This window comes from Octopus bimaculoides, chromosome 7, assembly GCF_046866305.1.
Source record: "Octopus bimaculoides isolate indiv1 chromosome 7, ASM4686630v1, whole genome shotgun sequence".
In the NCBI taxonomy this organism is placed as follows: Eukaryota; Metazoa; Mollusca; class Cephalopoda; order Octopoda; family Octopodidae; genus Octopus; species Octopus bimaculoides.
In genome coordinates, this window is record NC_142934.1 from 91,236,052 (window position 1) to 91,259,619 (window position 23,568).

General features: G+C 37.5%; 1 protein-coding gene across 3 annotated transcripts in view; it reads right to left on the minus strand.

Annotated features, from left to right (window-relative positions):
* Nucleotides 1-208: 208 nt before the first annotated feature.
* The window catches only part of LOC106872796 (F-box only protein 47), a 34,372-nt gene continuing 11,012 nt past the window's right edge, over nt 209-23,568 (minus strand). Inside the window, exons 3-12 of one of the 3 annotated variants that reach the window (XM_089355654.1) lie at nt 22,668-22,817; nt 21,650-21,817; nt 19,950-20,026; nt 17,592-17,778; nt 15,740-15,910; nt 14,813-14,971; nt 13,425-13,567; nt 6,244-6,403; nt 5,383-5,426; nt 209-742 (exon numbers count right to left, since the gene is read on the minus strand). In XM_089355654.1, the coding sequence (XP_089211780.1) occupies nt 707-742; nt 5,383-5,426; nt 6,244-6,403; nt 13,425-13,567; nt 14,813-14,971; nt 15,740-15,910; nt 17,592-17,778; nt 19,950-20,026; nt 21,650-21,817; nt 22,668-22,817 (1,295 nt within the window). In that variant the 3' untranslated portion in view covers nt 209-706. The remainder of the gene's footprint in view (nt 743-5,382; nt 5,427-6,243; nt 6,404-13,424; nt 13,568-14,812; nt 14,972-15,739; nt 15,911-17,591; nt 17,779-19,949; nt 20,027-21,649; nt 21,818-22,667; nt 22,818-23,568) is intronic. The other 2 variants (XM_089355653.1, XM_089355655.1) reach the window with 2 other exon arrangements.

The window sequence follows — 23,568 nt, forward strand, 5'->3', positions numbered from 1 at the left end:
CTTGAAATAAATTTTCTTAGAATTCCTTAAGACATTTATATTAAAGGAACTTGTGTTGTGTTAAATAAGCTATGTAAAGATAGAGTATCATAAGAAAATATAGCTTCACTGTCAGTGATTTAAAGAAAATGTTTTATAATAACTTAAAACAAGATAATATTAATGGAATTAATAACAAAATTAAGTACAAAACTCAAACAACAATATCTTCAGTTATAAATTTTTTACTGATGTAGAGAATTTTAATAAATAATATCACAAATAAAACAATTGTATTAGATTATAAATTTTGTGTTGACAATAGTAAAAGATTGCTATTGCAGCTCTTACTTAAGATTGCTGCAACATTTCCAAAAATATTTTTATTATTAACTTTAATTTACTCAGAAAATTTAGAAGCAATTAACAAAGCCACTAATGAATGAAAGACATGCACATTAAAAATAAATAAGAAAATATCACAGTCTAAACAGCTAGAGCAATTTAAAAGCAGAAACTCTGAAATGGTATGAAGAAAGATGTGTGTATCATTCATGGATGTGGGTCTGTGTATGTGTATATATATATATATATATATATATATATATATATATATATATATATATATGGTTGTATATATTTATATTTATATATTGGGTAGCTCATTCAGGAAGAAGTCTTTTGAAGGTTATCGTCAGTAATGTTTTAGTTAGTTCAGTGATTGCACTCACAGCATAGTATATTTCATTCTGTGGATCAACTTCTGAAAAATTATAATAAAGTACATTCATATAAATAAAGTCATATATATATTCATATAATAAAAAAATATTTATATATATAAAACAAAGTGCATGGTGTCATATAACCTCTATAGTCAATTTTACCAATTGGTTTTGATATTAAATGAGATGTTAGATAAGAGCAGGGTTAAGTAATACTGTGTGGTGGCCAAGGCTGGCAGGTAAAGATAAAAATACAGCAACTACTCTTTATTACTGGAGGTGAAAAAGGCACATCTGGTTTATGGATGCTGTGAAAAAAGGCAAAACGAATGCCACAGACCTGGCCAGCCAGCCATGTATGGTTATCAATGGAAAGTACTGCAGAGTACAGCATAAAGTAGAAAATCTTAGAGAAGTGCCAAGTTTATTCTATAAGCAGCATAAAATGTTGATTATGTTTAGCTGAAAAAAGAACCATGTTGAAAAAATTCTCAGCACAACAACCAAACATCTACTTAAACTGCAGAAGGGAGGTTTTTAACCCTTGATCACATAAAGGAGAGTATATTTTATTGAATCTATGGGCCCATCATGACTATTATCCCCAGTTTTCTACTTTTGCCCCTATATTCTAAGAACCAAGCAAAAAGTATAGACGAAGAATACATAAACGAACATGGGCTTACATGTTTGAACATTTACCTAGCAACCCCAACCCCCCAAAACCCTCTGCATGTAATACCCCTACACACATTTTAAGAAAACTTTTGTAGAATTACATCTCTGAGGCCTTTTGAAGCCAAGTGATATCACACTTGAGATAACCCTTGCTCAGTTTGGTTTGTCTTTTTTCACAGAACTCACAAATTGGATATACTTTTTCACTGCCAGAAATGGAGAGCAATTATCATATTTTTTTCCATACCTACCAGCTCTAACAAGAATATGGAATTACTTAACTATGCCGTTATCTAATACCCTGTGCAAAACAAATTAGTAAGATTGGCCAAAATGGATCTATAATACCATATATTTTGATTTAATGTGTGTGTGTGTGTGTGTGTGTGTGTGTGTATGCATGCGTGTGCACGCATATAGGACAAAGTATGATAAACACTAGACACATTTTATATCATTTGCATCATCTGTAGTGGGTATTCATAGTGCTTTTGGATGCAGAACCATAACAATTTTTGGGGGGAACATTTTACTACATTATACAGATACAAAAAGAATGCTTGTAGTTGGACAGATGGCAAGACTTTTTATAAGTATATTCAAAGGAAAATAGATTGGGAGCAAAAAAAAAAGATAATAAAGAAGAGAAAGTGAGAGAGGAGCTCTAAGATCACCAGTGGTAGTTATACATCAAACTGTACACATATAGAAGGATGAAAAGCGAAGAAGTAGATTTCAGTAGAATTTGAACTTAAAAGACTTATCTGCTTATATCTAAACAAATACCATCACTAATTTGACACCAATCAAAATATGTTTCTGATTCAATATTTCAATTTAGTTACTTCCCTAACAACAGGGTAAAAACAAACACTTTATTGAGAAAATGGATTATTTTTTTACTTCAGATTTACTCATCTGTGATCTGATTTATCAGACTTATTATTCTTATAGGGCTTCTGATTTAATATGCACCATTTATAATATAGTTGTTCATAATGCTAATCCATTAGTCATCAGAGGTAAATGACTTATATAGAAAATTCAGTTAATCCTATTGCAAGTCCTTATTCAGCCTTTAGCACTTCTACAATATTATTATAAAGCTTATCAATTTTTAGCTTTTTTTTTTTTGAAATCATAATCCTCTTCATTGGTCATTTAACTGACTCAAACTACTCTAGTCTTTCTTTCATTGAAATTCCTTATTTAACGGATTTACTTCTGTAATTTTTCTCCTGTTATTGATTATTAATGTATCTGACACACTTTCACTACAATACTCTCATAATTGGTTTTCACCATATGTCTATCTGGCTAGCCTCAACAGTTGCCACAATTTTCTTCTTTAATTATACTTACAGATACATCCACTCTTCTATTACTCTCTCTTGTCCTCTGTCCCTCTTCCCTCCTCTCTCTTGCCCTCCTTCTCTCCCCCCTCTTCTCTCTTGCCATATATAATAGTTTGGAGGCAAATTATGTACGATATTATAAATAGTATTTAATTTTTGTGAAGGTGTCCAGCTGGCAGAAATGTTAGCATTCCAGGTGAAATGCCTAGTGGTATTTCGTCTGTCTTTGCGTTCTGAGTTCAAATTCTGCTGAGGTCAACTTTGCCTTTCATCCTTTCAGGGTCGATAAATTAAGTACCAGTTGTGTACTGGGGTCGATATAATTGACTGGCCCCACTCCCCAAAGATTTCAGGCCTTGTGCCTAGAGTACAAAAGAGTATTTAATTCTTGTACTTGATTTGCAAGACTGTTGATATGAACTGTTGTCATGAAACATATTTTGCTGTGTTTCTTTATTTTTATTTTTCAATTGGTTAACTGTTTAACTAATCAGTTGTTTAATTAACTAATCAATTGTCACTGATGAGGTCACAAAATGCAACAAACAGACCTTGACAAACCTTGCTGACTGATTGCTCAAACAATTACTCAAACAACAGTTTAGGTAATAGATTGAAGGGTTAACCAATTGACTAAATAAATAACATAGAAGTGAAATGGAACCATTGTGTTTGTTTATTATTGGCATAATGGCCCTCCTGAGATGCAGCAAAATCATTATTTACTAAAATTCTAGTTTTAGTGCTCATTGTTGATATAGTTCCAGTTTATGAAGATGGTTAGTCAATTCTGTATTTCTGAGATGAGGAATTTTTGATATGTATTAGCTGGAATGGTGTCAACATCTTGGTTGTTGTTTTCATTATATTTTGGCTATGTACCCCACCAGCCTTCTTCAAGTGTCTTGTGATTCACCTTAGTTCCTTGCCTGGGATTGAACTCAACGTATAGGTGACTGCACTGCATTTCAGTGCCTTTATCCACAGCACTATGCCTGTAGGTGGTACCAGAGTGAATTTTTAAGGCTTATAAAGCTCCATTTATGTTTTATACTGATTCTGTACCGATTGGATAAACAATTCTAATTTTCTGAGATGAAGAATTTCTACATTATGTATTAGACACAACACTAACTCAAACGTAATATAGAGATGGTTAATCTTTAGAATGAAATAAATATTTTGATATATGTGAGGCTGGAAAGTAATACAGCTGGAGACTTGTAAAGTACCTGATTAGTTTAGCTTTTTCTCAAGTTGTGGTGCAAGTTTATATTCTAAAATCACTACAAATGACTCATTAACTTAGTAGAACATTGGCCCCTAAATGCAAAACTAACTTGTTTTCTGTTTGTGTGATATTAAAATGTTGTTTTCTAAATTTGGCAGAAAACCCAACAATTTTGAATACATCAAGCCCAGTGCTTGACTGGTATTTTATCTCATCAACCTCAAAAGGATGAAAGACATAGTCAACCTGAGTGGGATTTGAAGTCAGAGTGTAAAGAGCCAGAAGAAATGCCACAAAGCATTTCGCCCAATGTGCTAATGATTTGTCAGCTTGCCTTTTGATAATAATAATAATAATAACTAGCAGAGATACCCAGCCTTGCTTGGGATTAAAATGGCATAGATTTTTTTTTTTTTTTACTTGTTTCAGTCATGTGACTGTGGCCATACTGGAGCACCGCTGTTGGTTGAAGAAATCAACCACAGGATTTATTCTTTGTAAGCCTAGTACTCATTCTGTCAGTGTCTTTTACCAAACTGCTAAGTTATGGGAATGTAAACACAGCAACATCAGTTGTCAAGTAATGGTAGGGGTACAAACACAAGACACACACACACACACATACACATATATACAACAGTCTTCTTACAGTTTCCGAGTGCGAAATCCACTCACAAGGTTTTGGTTGGCCTGAGGCTATAATAAGCATATATATATATATATATATATATATATATATATATATATATATATATATATAGAGAGAGAGAGAGAGAGAGAGAGAGAGAGAGAGAGAGAGAGAAAGAGAGAGAGAGAAAAAGAGAGAGAGAGAGAGAGAGAAAGATAGAGAGAGAGAGAGAGAGAAAGAGAGAGAGAGAGAGAGAACGAAATCCACTCACAAGGTTTTGGTTGGCCTGAGGCTATAATAAGCATATATATATATATATATATATATAGAGAGAGAGAGAGAGAGAGATAGTAGGTGACATACCTAGTCATTCCTAGGAAAGCGGGCTTATCCTTATCCCTTGGTTCCATTCTCATAATCGTTTCGCTAATCCAGTAACAACAATACAAAGTATGTAGCCCTTAAAATGTTTTTTGTGTATTTATTGAGAATACCAAACTGTCTTACAAAGGATCTTGTTTTTAGGAATTCCCAATAAGTTATGAATACCCAAATTGTAAAGTCAGTTATGTAATAACATGAAATTAATTACCCTATAGTAAGAATTCAAATAAAGTAGCCCCGAAAAGGGCTTTAATATGCTCCCAGAGTATATAGATTTTAGGAGGAAATACTAATAAGGTATGTATACTAAAATCGTGAAACATGTTATGTAATAACAGGCTAATCAGATATGAGATAATAACAATTCAAAGTAATTAACTGTGAAAAAAATGCTTTTATTACCCTCAGCGGCGTTAGTGTTGGTATATTCGTGAATAAGTCACTAACTGAAATAAATGGATCTATTGTTTAGGAGAATACTATTTACTTGTTTAGGCGTAGTATTAGATAAATTGAGAAAATAACTAAATTAGTTCAAATACTAAGAAATAAGCATACTGAAAATGAATGGGTTATTTCCCTTGGAAGCTTAAAAATAATTCCTCCCACCGTTCACTCACGCCCAAATGTTATTCCTCCTGCCATTTACCTGAACATTTTTTCGAAATCAATTTATACTTAAAACCTTCCCAGAGGTTAAGGCCCATCGAGCTGGCCTTATAATAATAATAATAATAATAATAATAATTCTTTTTACTATATGTACAAAGCCTGAACATTTTGGGGGAGGGGTCTAGTCAATTACATTGACTTCAGTGCTCAACTGGTACACATTTAATCAAACCCAAAAGGACGAAAGGCAAAGTTGACCTTGGAAGAATTTGAACTCAGAACATAGAGACGGATGAAATGCTGCTAAGCATTTTGTCCGGTGTGCTAATGATTCAGTCAGCTCAACACCTTCATGACGATGGCGGTGATGAGGATTTTGGCACAAGGCTAACAGTTTTATGAAAGGAGAGTACTGCATTGGGCTTAATGCCCAACTTGTACTTATTCTATCAAATACAAAAGAATGAAAGGCAAAGTTGACTCTGGTGGAATTTGAACTCAGAACGTTATGAGTTGGTAGAAATACCTCTAAGCATTTTGTCTGATGATGATGATGATGATGATAATGGTGGTGGTGGTGGCTCTGATTGCAGTGATGATGATGAGCTTATTAGATACAGTGCTCAGGAGCAATGAATAAAGAAATATTACCTGGATCATTGTATAAATGTAGATCCATTATTAGTCTTTGATACATGTCCATCATTGTATTTAGCAACATAATTCTATCTTTTGGTTGATTCATGACTTCTAATATTCTCCATAATGATGATACAACATAGTTGATATTAAAATTATTTTTAACACAAACCTACAGAAGACAGAAAGGAAAACAAACATTACACACTGGCAGTTTTATTTACATCCAAAACAAGGAATTATTCTTCTAAAACAAGATCAGTCATTATTCTATTGTTCTCTATTGCCAAACCAACACTGTTTGTCAAACAGTGGGAACACGCACACACACACACACATGCATCATCATCGTTTAACGTCCATTTTCCATGCTGGCATGGGTTGGACGGTTTGACTGACGACTGGAAAGCCAGGGGGCTGCACCAGGCTCCAATCTGATCTGGTAAGGTTTCTACAGCTGAATGCCCTTCGTAATGCCAACCACTCTGAGTGTGTAGTGGGTGCTTTTTACGTGCCACCGACACGGGGGCCAGTCAGGTGGTACTGGTATTGACCACGCTCGAATGGTGCTTTTTACATGCCACCAGCACAGGAGCCACTCAGGTGACACTGACATCGACCACGCTTGAATGGTACTTTTTTATGAGCGTGGTCGATGCCAGTCCCACTAGACAGCTCCAAAGTTGGTGGCACGTAAAAGGCACCATACAAGCGTGGTCACTTGTATATATATATGTGTGTGTGTGTGTGTGTGTGTGTGTGTGTTTGTCCCCCACCATCTCTTGACAACTGATGCTGGTGTGTTTACATCCCCCGTAACTTAACGGTTCGATGAAAGTAACCAATAGAATAAGTTCTGGGGTCGATTTGTTTGACTACAGGCGGTGCTCTAGTATGGCTGCAGTAAAATGATTGAAATAAGTAAAAGAACATACACATACACAAATATATATATGAATGTGTGTGTGTGTAAATATATATACATACATATTATATATATATATATGTTGAGCGTTTCGACTTTAAAAAAAGACCCCTCCGGGCCAATCTCACCCGGGCCGAATCGGTCGCCCTCCGCCGCCGTGACGACATCGTCATCAAGCCGGCGGACAAAGGTGGAGCAGTGGTGGTGTGGCGCACGGACCTTTACAGGAGGGAAGCGCTCAGCCAGCTTCACAATCCCCTCTTCTACCGCCTCCTCCCCTCCGACCCCACCCCCTCCTACCAACGGCTTGTGTCCTCCACAATCCATGACCTCATCTCCTCCTCTGCTCTCCCCGCTACCGCCACCAACCTCATCGTCCGCACACCTCGCACCTCCTCCATCTACTTCCTTCCCAAGATCCACAAACCTAACAACCCTGGCCGCCCCATTGTCTCTGCTTGCAATTGCCCCACCGAACTCATTTCAAAATACCTCGACCATATCCTATCCCCGTTAGTTGCTGCCCTCCCATCCCACATACACGACACCAACCACGCCCTTCGCCTCTTCAATTCCTTTTCCTTCCCTCCCGGCCCCTCACACCTCATCTTCACCCTGGACATCAAATCCCTATACACGGTGATTCCACACAACGATGGTCTCTCAGCCCTCCAATACTTCCTTGACCGCCGCCCTGACCCCACACCTAGCACCCCTACCCTGCTTCGTCTGGCAGAACTCGTCCTCACCCTCAACTGCTTCACGTTCGCCGGAGATACCTACCAACAGGAATCTGGGGTCGCGATGGGGACGAGAATGGGGCCCAATTACGCCAACCTCTTTGTTGGTTACATTGAGGCCCAAGTATTCTCCCAATTCTCCGGTCCGACCCCGGAACTATACGGTCGCTACATAGATGACTGTATAGGAGCCACCTCCCTCTCCCGCGAACAGCTCTGCCTTTTCATCTCCTTCCTCTCCAACTTCCACCCCGCTCTTGACTTTACTTCCACCATCTCTGACACCTCTGTCAACTTCCTTGACATCTCTCTTTCCATCAACCCCCCCTCTAACTCTCTCACTACCTCCGCCTTCTTCAAACCCACTGACTCCCACCTCTACCTCAACTTCTCCTCCTCCCATCCATTCCACACCAAACGAGCCATCCCCTACTCCCAGTTCCTCCGCCTCCGACGTTTGTGCAGCCTGGACCAGGATTTCGAGACCCAGTCCCAGTATCTTGCTCGCCTGTTCATGCATCGAGGATACCCCTCCCACCTTGTCCAATCCGCCCTCGCCCGCGCTCGTCGAATCGACCGCACCACCGCCCTCTCTCCTCCCCCACACCAATCCCCTAACCGTACCCCCTTCCCACTCCGTTTCCACCCCGCCACCCTACCCCTTCGTCGGAGGATCCTACGGGCCTTCCGTCGCCTCCAGCTCGATCCCACTACCCACCCCATTTTCCCCAATCCACCCCTATCCGCTTTCAAACGCGCCCGCAACCTACGCGATCTACTGGTCCGCAGTACCTTCTCCTCTTCCTCCCCACCCCCACCCGGCTCCTTCCCGTGCTCCAGATCCCGCTGTCACACCTGCCCCTTCATCACCAACACTACCTCTGTCACCGGATCGAACCTACAAACACTTCACATTCCACACAGTTTCACCTGCACCTCCTCCAACCTTATTTACTGCATCAAATGTACCCTATGCAACCAACTCTACGTGGGGCAGACGGGCCGCCGGCTGGCCGACCGTTTCACCGAACACCTAAGGGACGTTCGGCTAGGTTCGGACTCCCCTGTCGGCCGTCACTTCCAACTGCCCAACCACTCTCCCTCTAACATCTCCGTTTTTGGCCTCGCCCTGCACCATGGGTCCACTCCCTCGCGACTCCACTTGGAGCAACGCTACATTTTCAACCTCAATTCTTCTTTCCCCTTCGGACTCAACACAGCCTTCTCTTCCTTATGACTCTCCCCTTTACGTCCCTGCAACACTTTACATAATTTTTTTTTTTTTTTTTTTTAAACCCCCCCCTCGTCCCCCTTACATTATATCCATTATTCTCTTGTTATTAGACTTACTTTTTTCTACTTTTTATCTCACCACTACCTACACGCACAAATACCCACACACCTTACATATATACCGCCCACATACATGACAAACATACATACGCGCCCTCACACACACATAGCCGAACGCACATATATACACACACACACCCATATATACGCGCACGCCTACATACACAGCCGCATACACATGCACACACATACACACAGGAGTGCACACACAAAATAACACACATACCTGGCACACATACGCACGCACACACATAAACATACACATACACACCCCTCACATACATAAAACCACACACACACACACATACACACATACACGACACACATACACATATACACACAGGCACACATACACATATACACACACACCTCTCACATACACAATACTCACTCATATACATAACACATACGCACGCACGAAAACATACACAATATACACATACACGCACGCACAAAAAATATACACACACGCGCACACGGAAACACATACAGACATACATACACACACACACACACCCGTACCTAACACTCACAATCCCACACACACACGCACATCCACACATATACACACACACGCACACACCCACATACACACACACTTCTCACCAACACTACACACTCACACAGACACGCATACAATCATACACACATGGGCATAAACAACACACGCATATACAATAGCAAACGCACGCACACACACGTACACAGCAACGCACATACACACAACATACACATACACACAAACACACACGCACGCACAGAAAACATACACATACACACACGCGCACATACAAAATACACACACACACGTACACGTACCTAACACCGACAACCCCACACAAACACGAACACACACACACCCAAACAACCACCTGTTGACCTTCTACCTACACTGTCTACAGCGTCCACTAACCAGTCCTGCTACTAATTTCTTCCACTACGTCATACACACATACACACACACACACAAACACACTAACAGATAAACCACCAAACCATGCACACACACACACACACACACCTACATACGCACACACACGTTCTGTTATCACACACACACTCGCAGACTTACGCACGCGCACCGATATTCATCTCCCTTTTTCACTCTCCCATCTTAGAAAGAACTTTTCCCCCACCACCTCCTCTTCCGGTCTTTTCATCATGTAACCTCGTGGGCATCGGTACCATTTTCCTCTTTCTCCGTTCTTCCATTCTCCGAACTTTCCATCTTTCCGACGAAGGGCTACGCCCGAAACGTCATACACTCTCTCTTTCCTTTCCTGAGCGTCCAATAATACTATCCATATCACGTCCTCACTTTGTTGTTTTTTTGTTTTTTTGTTATTGTGTTTTTGAACTATATATATATATATATATATATTGCCAGAGCAGCTGTCTGGCTTCCGTGTCAGTGGCATGTAAATAGCACCATTTGAACATGATCGTTACCAGCGTCGCCTTACTGGCACTTGTGCCGGTGGCACGTGAAAAGACATTCGAGCGAAGTCGTTCCTAGTGCCGCTGGACTGGCTCCTGTGTAGGTGGCACGTAAAATATACCATTTGAGTGTGGCCATTGCCAGTACCACCAGACTGGCCCTCGTGCCAGTGGCACGTAAAAAGCACCCACTACACTCTCGGAGTGGTTGGCGTTAGGAAGGGCATCCAGCTGTAGAAACACTGCCAAATCAGATTGGAGCCTGGTGTAGCCATCTGGTTCGCCAGTCCTCAGTCAAATCGTCCAACCCATGCTAGCATGGAAAGCAGACGTTAAACGATGATGATAGTGAAGGGAAATATCATAGAAATATATTTCTATTAAATTAGTACTGACGAACAATTACCATATAATCAAAACATTTTAAACTTTTCTTTTTATATTATCATTCTCATAAACAACTTGTTCTGTAGCGAGGAAAGAAAAATAATTCTAATATCTCATAAAACAGAAAGACCTGCTTCGAAATCTTTTGCTCGAAAATACTTTCGATGATCTTTGATGTAAGGGAAATCACTAGTAAATATATCTGCAAAACATCAAGAATTATGTCCCTTGCAACTCCGAAGAATAGTTTTATCAAGCCTGTTTGTCCGACATCAGGGCAAATACCACCGTAACTGGCCTATCAACAGTGTATATACATTAAATATGATACATAGATGGCTATAGTTTGTAATGAATATATTCATGATGGAAATAATGACTTCTAACATAGACACAAGGCCACAAATTTATGCAGGGTGAGAATTATAGTCAATTAACTTAACTATAATACTTGAGTGATACTGTCTTCCATTGATTTCAAAACTGTGTAAGAATAATTTGATCTCAAAATGCAAAGAACCATAACCAAGTTTGGCATTTTGTTTGCTTCATGATGTAAATAATGAAAAACTTTAACATTTTATTTTTTCACTCTAAAAATGGAAATGTTATAAAACCTCCTGAACATCAAACACTTGGAAAATGATTTTATTTCATATTTTAATGAGAAGTAATTCTGATTTTAAAATGAAAATTTAACTATTCAAAATTTTTAAGACTTGTTAAATTTTGGATTTTTCAGAATTATTAATACCAAAATATTGAAAGTTGTTTTCTCCATCTGTATTACAGGAAAATAATAAAAGAACTAAGGACCCTTTATTATTTGTCTCTTTCTATAATAAAATATCTGCTTATCTTCATTTCATTAATTTTAAGATAGAAACCTTGTCTTGAATTATATAACTATATCATTTATCTTCATAAATCATATATAAAGAAACACTGCTCTCTGGCTGGTTTCCTCCTAGTTTATTTATTTATCTGTGTGTGTGTGTGTGTGTGTGTGTGTGCGTGTGTGTGTGTGTGTGTGTGTGTGTGTGTGTGTGCATGTGTGTGTGTATTTATATATATACACATGCACACATATGCGCATGCATGCACACACACACGCACAAACTAGGAGGAACAACTCAAAAAGAAGTGGCTTTGTAGTTAAGAAGTTTGCTGGGAAACCACGTGATTTTTGGTTCAGCCCCACTGCGTGGCACCTTGTATAAGGGCCTTCACCATGCTCAAGCTACTCTACAACTTCTGGCAGATTTTGTAACTGTACAGAAGCCTTCCATCATTGTTCCAAAATATAATTGAATGTTGTTGTTTAGCCCCAGATCAACAAGAAGCTATCTTGTTGAATAATTGCACCAGCTCATACACACTGACATCTCATTACATGGCAGAAAATATTGTTGGGCAATGGTACTGTGGACCAACTAGATGATACTCGTGTCTGCCAGAAGATAAATGCCTTCTATCCTGCCTCCCTCTCGCTCTTACACTTTCTATTTCATCCTATCAGAGAAACTGAAAATGCAAAAAGTGTAAAGTATGAGTTACTTATATACTCTTTTACTCTCTTTTAATTGTTTCAGTCATTTGACTGTGGCCATGCTGGAGCACCGCCTTTAGTCGAGTAAATCAACCCCAGGACTTATTCTTTGGAAGCCTAGTACATATTCTATTGGTCTTTTTTGCTGAACTGCTAAGTTATGTGGACGTAAACACACCACCATCGGTTGTCACGCGATGTTGGGGGGGGGGGACAAACACAGACACACAAACATATACACATACATACATATATATATATATATATATATATATATATATATATATATACATATATATATATATATATATATATATATACAACAGGCTTATTTCAGTTTCCGTCTACCAAATCCACTCACATGGCTTTGGTCGGCCCGAGGCTATAGTAGAAAACAATTGCCTAAGGTGCCACGCAGTGGGAATGAACCCGGAACCATGTGGTTGGTAAGCAAGCTACTTACCACACAGCCACTCCTGCACCTATATCATTTCTTCAGAGAGATGGTTAGCGTAAAAGGCAATGTGCAGTATGGGATATCTAGTGAGGATGTGACAAGTGGTGAGATGAAGGGCTGGCAATGTTTTGGTAATTTATAATAAGCTTCATGATAATAAGTAGTTTATTTTCAAACCAGCAGAAAGCTGAAATTTGATAAAGAAGAGAATTACATTAAAGGAGAGTTAGTTTCTAATTTATTAAACAAAGAAGAATTGGAAAAAAATAACAAAATGAGACAGGAGAAACTGTACAGAAATAAAGAAAAATACAAAATCTTGGTATATAAGAAAAAGAAACTTACTGTACAAAAAGAAGACATCAGTTCTGAAAGTTCAGGAATTCGTCCATTAATAGCTTTACTTATTAACATTCTCGATGCTATACCGTCGCCACAAAGCAACATCAAGTTGGCAATGTTCTCGCTTAACCACTGATCAGGAAAACCTAAAATAAAACCATCATTTTTGTTTATATCATCATCATCATTATTACCCTTGTTGTTGTTGTCATCACCGTCACTGTCATCATCGTCATCATTGCCACTGCCGTTGTCGTCAACTTCATCATTGCTGTTTTAATGTTCACTTTCCATGAATTGGACAAAGCTCACTAAGGCAGATTTTCTATTGCTAACCTTCACTTGTTTCCAAGTCAAGAACTGATGTATTTACACAGAATGCTGGAAATGAATCATATGTATGGCAGTGACACTTCCAACACTCACACAATATCAAGACAAGGAGACACAAACACACACACATTTATAATATGATGGGTTTCTTCCAGTTTCTGTCAGCTAAATCCACTCACAAAGTTTTGGCTGTGTGCATGTGTGTGTGTGTGTGTGTGTGTGTGTGTGTGTGTCTACAGAGAGAGAGAGAGATGGAGGAGCAGTTTGCCATTATAATGAAGTTCATGACCATTCTATCTCATTTAAGGAATCAGAATAGTCTTAAGAATTGCAAATGCTGGTACAGTAATGCACCAGCTCCAGCACTCGATCCTCAGAAGAGGAACAGTTGGTAAAAAAACCCAACTGACTACTTTGAATTTGGTTTCTGGGCCTATCTTCACCTATGGTCATAAATGTTAGATAATGAGTGAATGAGTGTGATCACAAATAACAAATAGCCCAAATGGAGTTCCTTCAAATGATCTCTGCAGCAATGAGCAATGTTATTCAAGAGGATGTGTAGCTTGGAGATCAGAGAGTCTATCCGGGTTGAGCCATTACTTTTCCTCCTTGAGAAGTTACAGCTCTGGTACTACTGATATGTGATTAGAATGTCACTGGGAAGAATTGCAAGACAGATTCTTTAAGCTGAGTCAACTGGCAGGAGAACAAGAGTTAGACTAAGAACAAAATAGTTGACTGATAGCCATCACCTCTGTTGTTCATGCTTGAGAAATCATCTGGAAAGAGTAATAATGGTTGTTTCTGATAGGGTCCTACTAGAAGCAACTATCATTACCTTTTTTCAATCAATTATTGAGGCTCAGAAAAAACTGATGGGACTTGTCCTTCATTACTGATTAAACTATAAAAGAAAGGAATATTCTATATGATACAGAAAGCATTTGCTTCCTGGTGTTATACAAATGAAATGAATACTAAGAAATGAAAATATAAGATAGAGTGCACATTACTAGAATGAAGTTTAGATCTGTCCCAGTTCAATAAATACTCACTTGTAAGTTCATCAACTACACTGACAGCATTGTCATTGGTCCATTTCTCATTATAGTGATACAGACAATGAATAGCATTGGCCATGTTACCAAGATTTTGCACTGACTCTTCGCAATTTTCTGATGTGTTATCACACATTTCAAACCATAGAATTTCATCTGTAGATAAAACAAATTTACATACCTTTCAAAATTTCATACTGATAAATAAATTATGCAACAAAGACATTGATAACAGTATCAACAAGTGTAATGATGATGAGGTTGACAGTAGTGGTGATGGTGACAGTGCTAATGGTGGTGGTGGTGGTGATAATGGTGGTACAGCTCCTGCACTGGTATAAGTCCTTAGATGAAAATAAATATCGTACCCATTTCACTGTTCAAAAGTGAATGTTAAGAAAAATACCAGTTATATAATGCATTCCAACTAAAATTGATATCAGTTCACAGAACCATTTACTATAGCAGGGCTATAGTAGAAGACACTTGCTCATGGTGCCACACTGCAGGATTGAACTGAAGATCACATGGTTAGGAAGCAAGCTTCTAAACCACACAGCCATGCCTATTCATAAATGTTTCACCTGAAGTATCATAATTTTAAATGCAGGCAGACATTGAATGTTTACTGAAGAACAGATCTTAAAGGTCACAAAAATGCTGGAGAAATAATTGCCCACAGTAATTTCCTCATTCTTTAATTTTATATATTTACATTCCTGATTTCTAATCTGATATTTCATCTACAAAAATATATATCTGTAGATGTGTTAGGAGTGTGTGTGTCTGTGTGGAGCATGTATGCATGGTGTGTACATTCTTGTGTGTGTATGCATCTGTCTGTGTGTGTGTATGTATGTGTGTGTGTGTACACATGCATTCCCAAATGCAAAATACAAATATATAAAGTAAATACATGCATACTTTGTGATGCTGGTCCATATAGTAAATACAATAACTTTGCTTGGTGCACCATAGGCCATGATTTAAAGATACAAGATAACCAAAAGGATCTGGTCGTAACAAATTCACAGTGATCTAGGAAAACTCGCCGGAAAAACAAACGTGCATCACATTCCATTTTACTATGCAAACCTAGTAAGAAAAAAAAAGAATCACTTAAATATGCAGTTCTGCAATGGAGACAACTTTTATTTATTTATTTATTGAAGAGTAAAAGCTTGTGAAATCAGTCAACATTTTTGGAATAAAACAATCACAACTGGTAGAAACTATAATGTGTGAAATATGAGTTTTTGCAAGTTAATAAAATAGAAATAATCAAATAATCAAATATCTTAGGGTTGTGTTCATGATTGCTGGGAGGCAGGAGGCTGAAATGAATGCTAGACTTGCAAGTGTTGGTGCATTACTGCTTCAAATGATCCAGCATTCAACACTCAGAAGAGAAGTTGGTAAAAAAGCCAAACTTGCTATCTTCAATTCAGTTTTCATGACTATCATCATGTTGGGCAATGGCCAAAAGAATATGATTATGGAAACAAGCAGCAAAAATGGGATTCCTTTGAAAGATCTCTATTTGACTAGGTGCATTGTTTGGAAATGAAAGAATCTTACCTAGTTGAGCAGCTACTTCTCCACATTGAGAGGTCACAACTCCATCATTTAATGTCCGTTTTCCATGCTGGCATGGGTTGGACAGTTTTTTAGGGGCTGGCTAGGCAGAATATTGCACCAGGCTTCACTGAATGTTTTGGCAGGGTTTTTATGACTGGATACCCTTCCTAACAGATTGGACTGAGTGCTTTGACATTGCATGATAATTGTAAACGAGCATCACCATCATGCAAGTAATGCCCCTTGTTTCCAATCTTCCATGAAAATATGTTTGGCCAGCCTTGCTTGGTGAGGGTAAGGACAAGGGCTGATGACAAGAAGGGTGCCAGGCCATAGAATACCTGAGTCAATGAATTCTATTTGATCCATACCAGCATGGAAAAGTGGATGTTGTAAATATGATGATGATGATGCTAAATACATGTTTGTATGTATATTGACAGCTTTTACGAGGTGTGGCTGAAAAGTCCCTGGCTTTGGGTAAAAGAAAATACAGGAGGATGAATTAATTATGATATTATACAACATATTCCCCTCTCAGATTCACACACTTATTTGTAGTGGTCCTTCAGTTTTTCTAAGTACTGTAAAAGAACTTGGAAGGTTGAGCCTCCAACCAGGCCTTTAGGTGATACCCTTAAAGCCAGGAACTTTTCAGCACCTCCTCATAAATGATGCAAGTAATATAGGTTGAGGGGAGCGAGAAATAGAGAGCGGGGGCAGTGAAGAATGAAGCTTATTTATGAAAGCTGATTTCAAATATGAATTCCTCTATTTAGATTTGTTTGAGGGAAGTTATATATTTATATTTAAATGGAATATTATCATCATTATCGTCATTTAATGGCTGTTTTACATGCTGGCATGGGTTGGATGGCTTGACAGGAGCTAGCAAGGCTGGGAGCTGCATCAGGTTCCATGGTCTGTTTTGGCATGGTTGCTACAGCTGAATGCCATTCCTAACGCCAACCACTTTACAGAGTGTAATGAGTACTTTTTATGTGGCACCAGCACCAGTACGCTTTACATGGCTCTAACACCAGAGCCTTTTATGTGGAACCAGCACCGACAGGGCCTTAACTGGTAGTGGGGATAGTACTGAGGGATGTGGCCTTCAAAAGAAGATCCAGTATTTAAAACCTATAAATAGAGTATTAGTAGGAATGATTACCTGATGTTAATATGAGATACAAATTACCTGGTTTAGAATTCAGGATTGTGCTAACATTTCTTAAAGCACCAGTATGCAAACATATAGAATCAAATGCTCTTTGACATTCAGAATCATCCCATCCAGCAACCACGGTGTGAAGAAACTTTCCAAAGCATATCAAAGCAATACAATTCAAAGGATTCTCACAGTTCTTGGTATTCGTACAGATAATCTATAAAATTTTCCAAAGATGATATAATAGAAAATATTTTTACAGAATATTTAACAATATGCATGCAAATACACACACATACACACACACAATGCACACACACACACACATGCATGTACATACTCGTTTATACAAGAGACAAATAATAAACTTGTATTAAAATGTGGAATCAAGATACCATCAAGAACAGAGAAAACTATTTCTTATTCAATCCCTCTCCCCTCCTCCTCCTAATCATCATCATTATCATCATCACCAGTACCAGCACCACCAGCACTGCCACCACTATTTAACATTTGTTTTCCATGCTGCATGATTTCGTAGAAGCCAAAGAATGAGAAGGCTGCACCAAGCTCCAATATCTGCTTTGTCATGGTTTCTACAGCTGGATACCCTTTCTAACACAAATCTCTTGAGAGGGCATCAAAGACAGGAGATGCAGCAGATGTAAACTTGACAGAAACATATTTCCTTCCATGTGGGCAAGATCGGAAATCTTGTTTTTACAGCTTAGGTAAGTATCCAAGTGAAGAGAGTTGTTTAGCATAATTCTTTTCTCCACCAAGCAGGGCCTGCATGTCCCACTGCTATTCATTTAAAGTTTACAACTCTCTGGTACTCTCCATTTGCTGCTAAAAATTCATGGTGCTTTCTTTCAATGACCAACTTATGAGATCAATTGACAGGAAGAAAAAATATACAGTTTAGACCTCTGGATAAAGTTCAACATAATGGATGCTATGGATAACATAGCTGAGTTACGGGGTGAAATGAAGGCTTCAATTTTGAATATATGGCCAGACTGTATCTATGACTTTGGTGTGTAGTTGGCCATTTGGGATCATATTTGGCCAGTAGATCTTCAAAATTTTTTGTAAACTTTTATTTTGAAACACCATCAATTTCTTTTCAATACTTTTGGTTGTTTTCCAACACTTGGATCCATAGAGGAGAACGCTAAGTATGAAGCAAGGAGATGGAAATGGCTGGGTCGAGTTTGTCACTATAAACTGAACTCAATTGTCAGGATTAGCTTGCAATGGGTTCCACATGGTAAAAGAAAACATAGCCAACGAAAGAAAACATAGCAGAGAACAACAACAAAAGATTTTAAACATAGAGGGTTAGCAATGGAACAAGCTGTCAAGGTTGCTTTCAATGTTAGAAGGTGGAATGATCTTGCTGTCACCTCAAGTGCCACAAGGCACAATGAGAACTGAACGAATGAATGAATGTATCTATGACTTTACAAGTTTTTCACAAGCAGAAAGTCAACATCAAATTCAGAAAAACAGTTGTAAATGATGTAAGGTTTGAAAAAGTGATATGTGGTTGGGTTGTTAGTCTCATAGAGGAAGTTTATCTAAAAAGGAGATGATGCTGTTTGAATAAGAGTAAGTTGAGAATAGAAATGAGAATGTTAAAATTCTACCATTTCCACTTAAATTGACTACTAAGAATATTGCTAAGTGGATGCCTTTAATGTCCACTTGCTTTTCATGCATTTTAATCATATGCATCCAGTAGATCAGGCTTGTCTCATTTCTTACCACCCTTTGCAGGCCTCCTGCATACTGTGCTCATATCTCACTATCATGCTGCAATCATACAATCTGCCCTTCACACAAAGAGAGAAAACTTTTGTGGCCATCAAAGACCTCTGCTTGTTGAGTTTATTCCATATCTTTCTATATCTGCCCCAACCATGGTCATGGAAGTTATTCCTTATGTCTAATGAGTTGTCTAGGTAGTTAATGGATTTATTTTCAAGGAGTTTTCTAACAGCTATATGATTTAGTCTATCAATCCTATTTGAAGTCTTGGTTCTCTCTTAGTCCATTGTTTATGCCAAGTACACATCATAAAGTTCATACTGATTGTATTCCTATATTCTGAGTAAGACCACATGCCAGCTGGTACTGAGATTTCATGCTGTTTATCACTAGCTATCACACTGATATTTGTTGACACTTAAGGCATTATACTGTAAACCATATTTCAAGTTCAGAACTCTTTCTTAAACTCTTCAAACATATTCAACAAGTACCAGATCATAAACACAAAAGTTTCTGAGAACAAAATCACAAAACAGAAACATAATAATTAAAATGATAAAGAATGTAATGAATTAAAAAATTTAACTATCAAAATAAAGATATTTGTAAAGATACCCGCATAAGGAAGTCATTCACAAACTTCAATCTATCTTTTGTGGCATACAGGCAAGTCGACCGCTTCATAAGTAAACCTGCAATTAAAAATTAGCTTTGAATTTTCTTATGTAGCATTGATAAAAAAAAAAAGTCAGATATACTTTTATGAATAAATATACATAAAAATGTCTATCGATTTTTTTTTTATTACATGAAACAGTGATTATACCTTCTAAAAGAAGATTAATTTTCTTTAGGCAGCAATGCCGTGGGATAATAGAATTCTAAAATAATTCAACTTCATTAGGTTTATACCTTGTATATCTTTTACTTGTTTCATTTATATACTTGAGCACTGTCATTCTCCAAGGGAATGTTGAAAGGAGAGTAATAAATGAGAGGTAATCGTTTTTCACATCCTCTAAGTTTAAAAAAAAAAAATCTGGCTGCAACTCAGAGGATGTAAAATTCTGCTGTTACTCATTTCATTTTCTCCTTTCTACCTTTTCTTGAAGAAATATTGGATTTTTCACTCCTTACAGCAAGTTCACTGCTGAGTGGTTAGTGTTAGGAAGGGCATCCAGCTGTTAAAATCCTGTCTGGTGCGGCTTCGGCATGGCCAGCTCTTGTGGTACCGTCCCACCCATGCTATCATGGAACAAAGATGTTAAATGATGATGATGATAATGATGATGATGATATATATATATATATAATAATAATAATAATAATAATAATAATAATATTAAGGATAAAAGTCCAAATTTACAGGTAAAAACTCAATTAAATTCAATTTATCAAGAATTAAAATTAAATTAAGTTTCACAGTATATAATATATAAATATATAATTTAGAGAAAGGAACCAAAGTTCATGAACTCATCCATGAAAATCCACAGTCACATATAGAAAAAATTAATAAGTAAATACACTAAAAAGAAGTATAATAAAATACAAAGTAAAAATCATAAAATCATAACAACAACACTGATAGCAGCTCCAGTAACAACAATGGCAACAACAACCTTTTCAGGCCCAGAGCCCACTGAAGATGCACCAGAAATGTGAACACAACCAATACGCAAGTCTGGAAATATATAAAGTCAGTCAGAACTGCCTTCAAGTAGCACCTGTACAACCAGAGGTCCTCTTTCAGGATTTGGTGCCTCAAAGATGAAGGTACCCCATATGATATCAAGTGGAGGATCATAGAGCGGCCAGAATCCTGTATTAACAGGGAGCAGATGCTGCAAGCTTTGCATAGCTGAGCAAGCAAGGATCCTCCAAGACTCCCTGGAACCAAGATTATTGAATTCCTGGCAAGAAGTTTATAGTTTCTGCATCCATTTCAAATGCTTCCTGCTGCAAGCATGGGATGCCCCATTCATCGATTAGATCCAAAAGGTCCTTACAAGCTAAAAGCAACATAAGGACAGAGTTCCCAGTTTCCCTTTTGACCCACATGGACTGGTCTAAGGGAGATAACCCATCCTCACTGACCTGGATTGTTTATTCATTGTCTACTTACTAACTGACCATAACAGATTTCTACCTCTGAGGTTTGAAGAACTATATGGCTTTTAGCTGTAGAGTCTGACAAGTCGTCTATGGGGCTAAGCTCTTTATGGATGTGAAACCATCAGTCACTCTATGACCGGACGCATATATTTACCAAAATATACCTTACATGTTCAAGCTAATTTTAAAAAGTTACTCACCTAACTGTTTAAATCTGTAATAATATTCGTCTTTCTCTGATTGAGTTAGAATTTCATGGTGGAATGGATTTGGAAGTAAATGTCTGCCAGATGGTCTGGTAGTCTTGAATCCATCAATGAGATTTCGCATGGCTTTCGATGTAATTGTTAATATACTTAAGTCATCGACTAAAATATGGAATTAGTATAGAATTATCAAATCAGGAAAACAAATGCCATTTGAAATGAGAGAAAGTGTGAGAAAGAGAGAGAGAGAGGAAGAGAGATATATGTATATTATTTGTACATGTATAATGTTACATGTGGATATATGTGTATAAAATATCTCCAAAAAATCAAAATTTGTGACAATTATTGTCCTTAATTTTGAAAATACCTATCAAAAGATAGGTCTTTTAGATGAGAAAAACATGAACAAGAAGCTGAAAGTAAAAATGGGGGAAAGAGCTTTGGATAAATAGATATTGAAACCTATTCTTCTCAGTTTGTGTGTGTGTGTGTGTGTGTGTGTGTGTGTGTGTGTGTGTGTGTGTGTGTGTGTGTGTGTGTGTGCATTTCTCCATTAATTGTGAATTTGTAACTACTGGAGAAAGAACCCTTTTCTAGCTTAGTCTTCAAGTTTAAACATCAACAGGGTGGCCATGTATGTGTGTGTGTGTGTGTGTGTGTGTGTGTGCATGTGCGTGTGCATGTGTGCCAATGTGTGTATGTATGCACATAACCATGAGCGTGCACGTGGGTGCATGTACGTGTATAAGCACAAGTGTGCATATGTATGTTTGTGTGTGTATAAAGGCAAATCAGAATGTTAGGGAGAGAACTGATGTTACTATATCAATTATTTCATAGAAATTCTCTACCTTCCTGTTTCATAATTATGTTACCATAATATAACTATAAACTAATATAACTGGAATGTTGCCCAGTAGATCTTAACTTAATCAAACCAGTTGAAAGGAAAAACCTGTATTATTTTCATCTAACTAAATATTACAGAAAAATGAACAATTTTGTTTACCTGAAAGATATGTTAAAAGATGAAACTTCAGTTCCAAAGGCAATATGTCAAAATAACCTAAATGTCTATGCTTCACTGTATTTTCTATTTTTTTCATCTCTAATCTGTTTGACCGTCTAGGCTTTTTGGCAGTGAGAAAAGATTTAAAATCTGTAAACAAATGAAACAAAAGCATATATAAAGATAGGTAATTAAAATATTTTTTATTAATCATTTGAAAAGAAAATGTTAATCTAATGAACTTTACATACAATTAAAATTAATTTTCAGAAAATTTGTTTAAAATAAAGTTAAATAGAAAGATTCCTAATTTTATATTTTTGTTTTGAGAGTGAGGTGACTTAGCTTGGCCTGTGGCTAGGGTGTTGCACTCACAATCACAAAATCATGGTTTTGGTTTCCAGACTCTCAGAGATGCATTGTGTTCTTGAGCAAAATACTTCATTTCATATTGCTTCAGTCGACTTAGCTGTAAATGAATAACTCTGTGAAGCACAGGCAACCTGTTCTGGAGTAATGAGATCTCAATCACTTATGCACCGTACCAACCAGATAACTGGCCCTCTCAGTTTTAGGACATGAGACAGTACTTACTTTGAAAGTGAATATAGAGTTGATTAACTTCAGTGTATTTCTGCTCCTTTTTTTGTATTATTGACTACATATAGACAAGTTTTATTCGACATCTTATTTGACTCAATAAAGCATTCAGTTCAGCACTTTACTCGCTCTACCACCCTCTCTCTTCTAATACAAATTTTAAAAATACCAATGTTATATTCAAATTTCTTCTCATTTCTATATGACTAACATATTGAAATTACTTTGCTCTCATGGCTGAAAAGACAGAATATTTTTATAGAGTTACAAACCCTGTCACAAACTTTATCAATATATATAT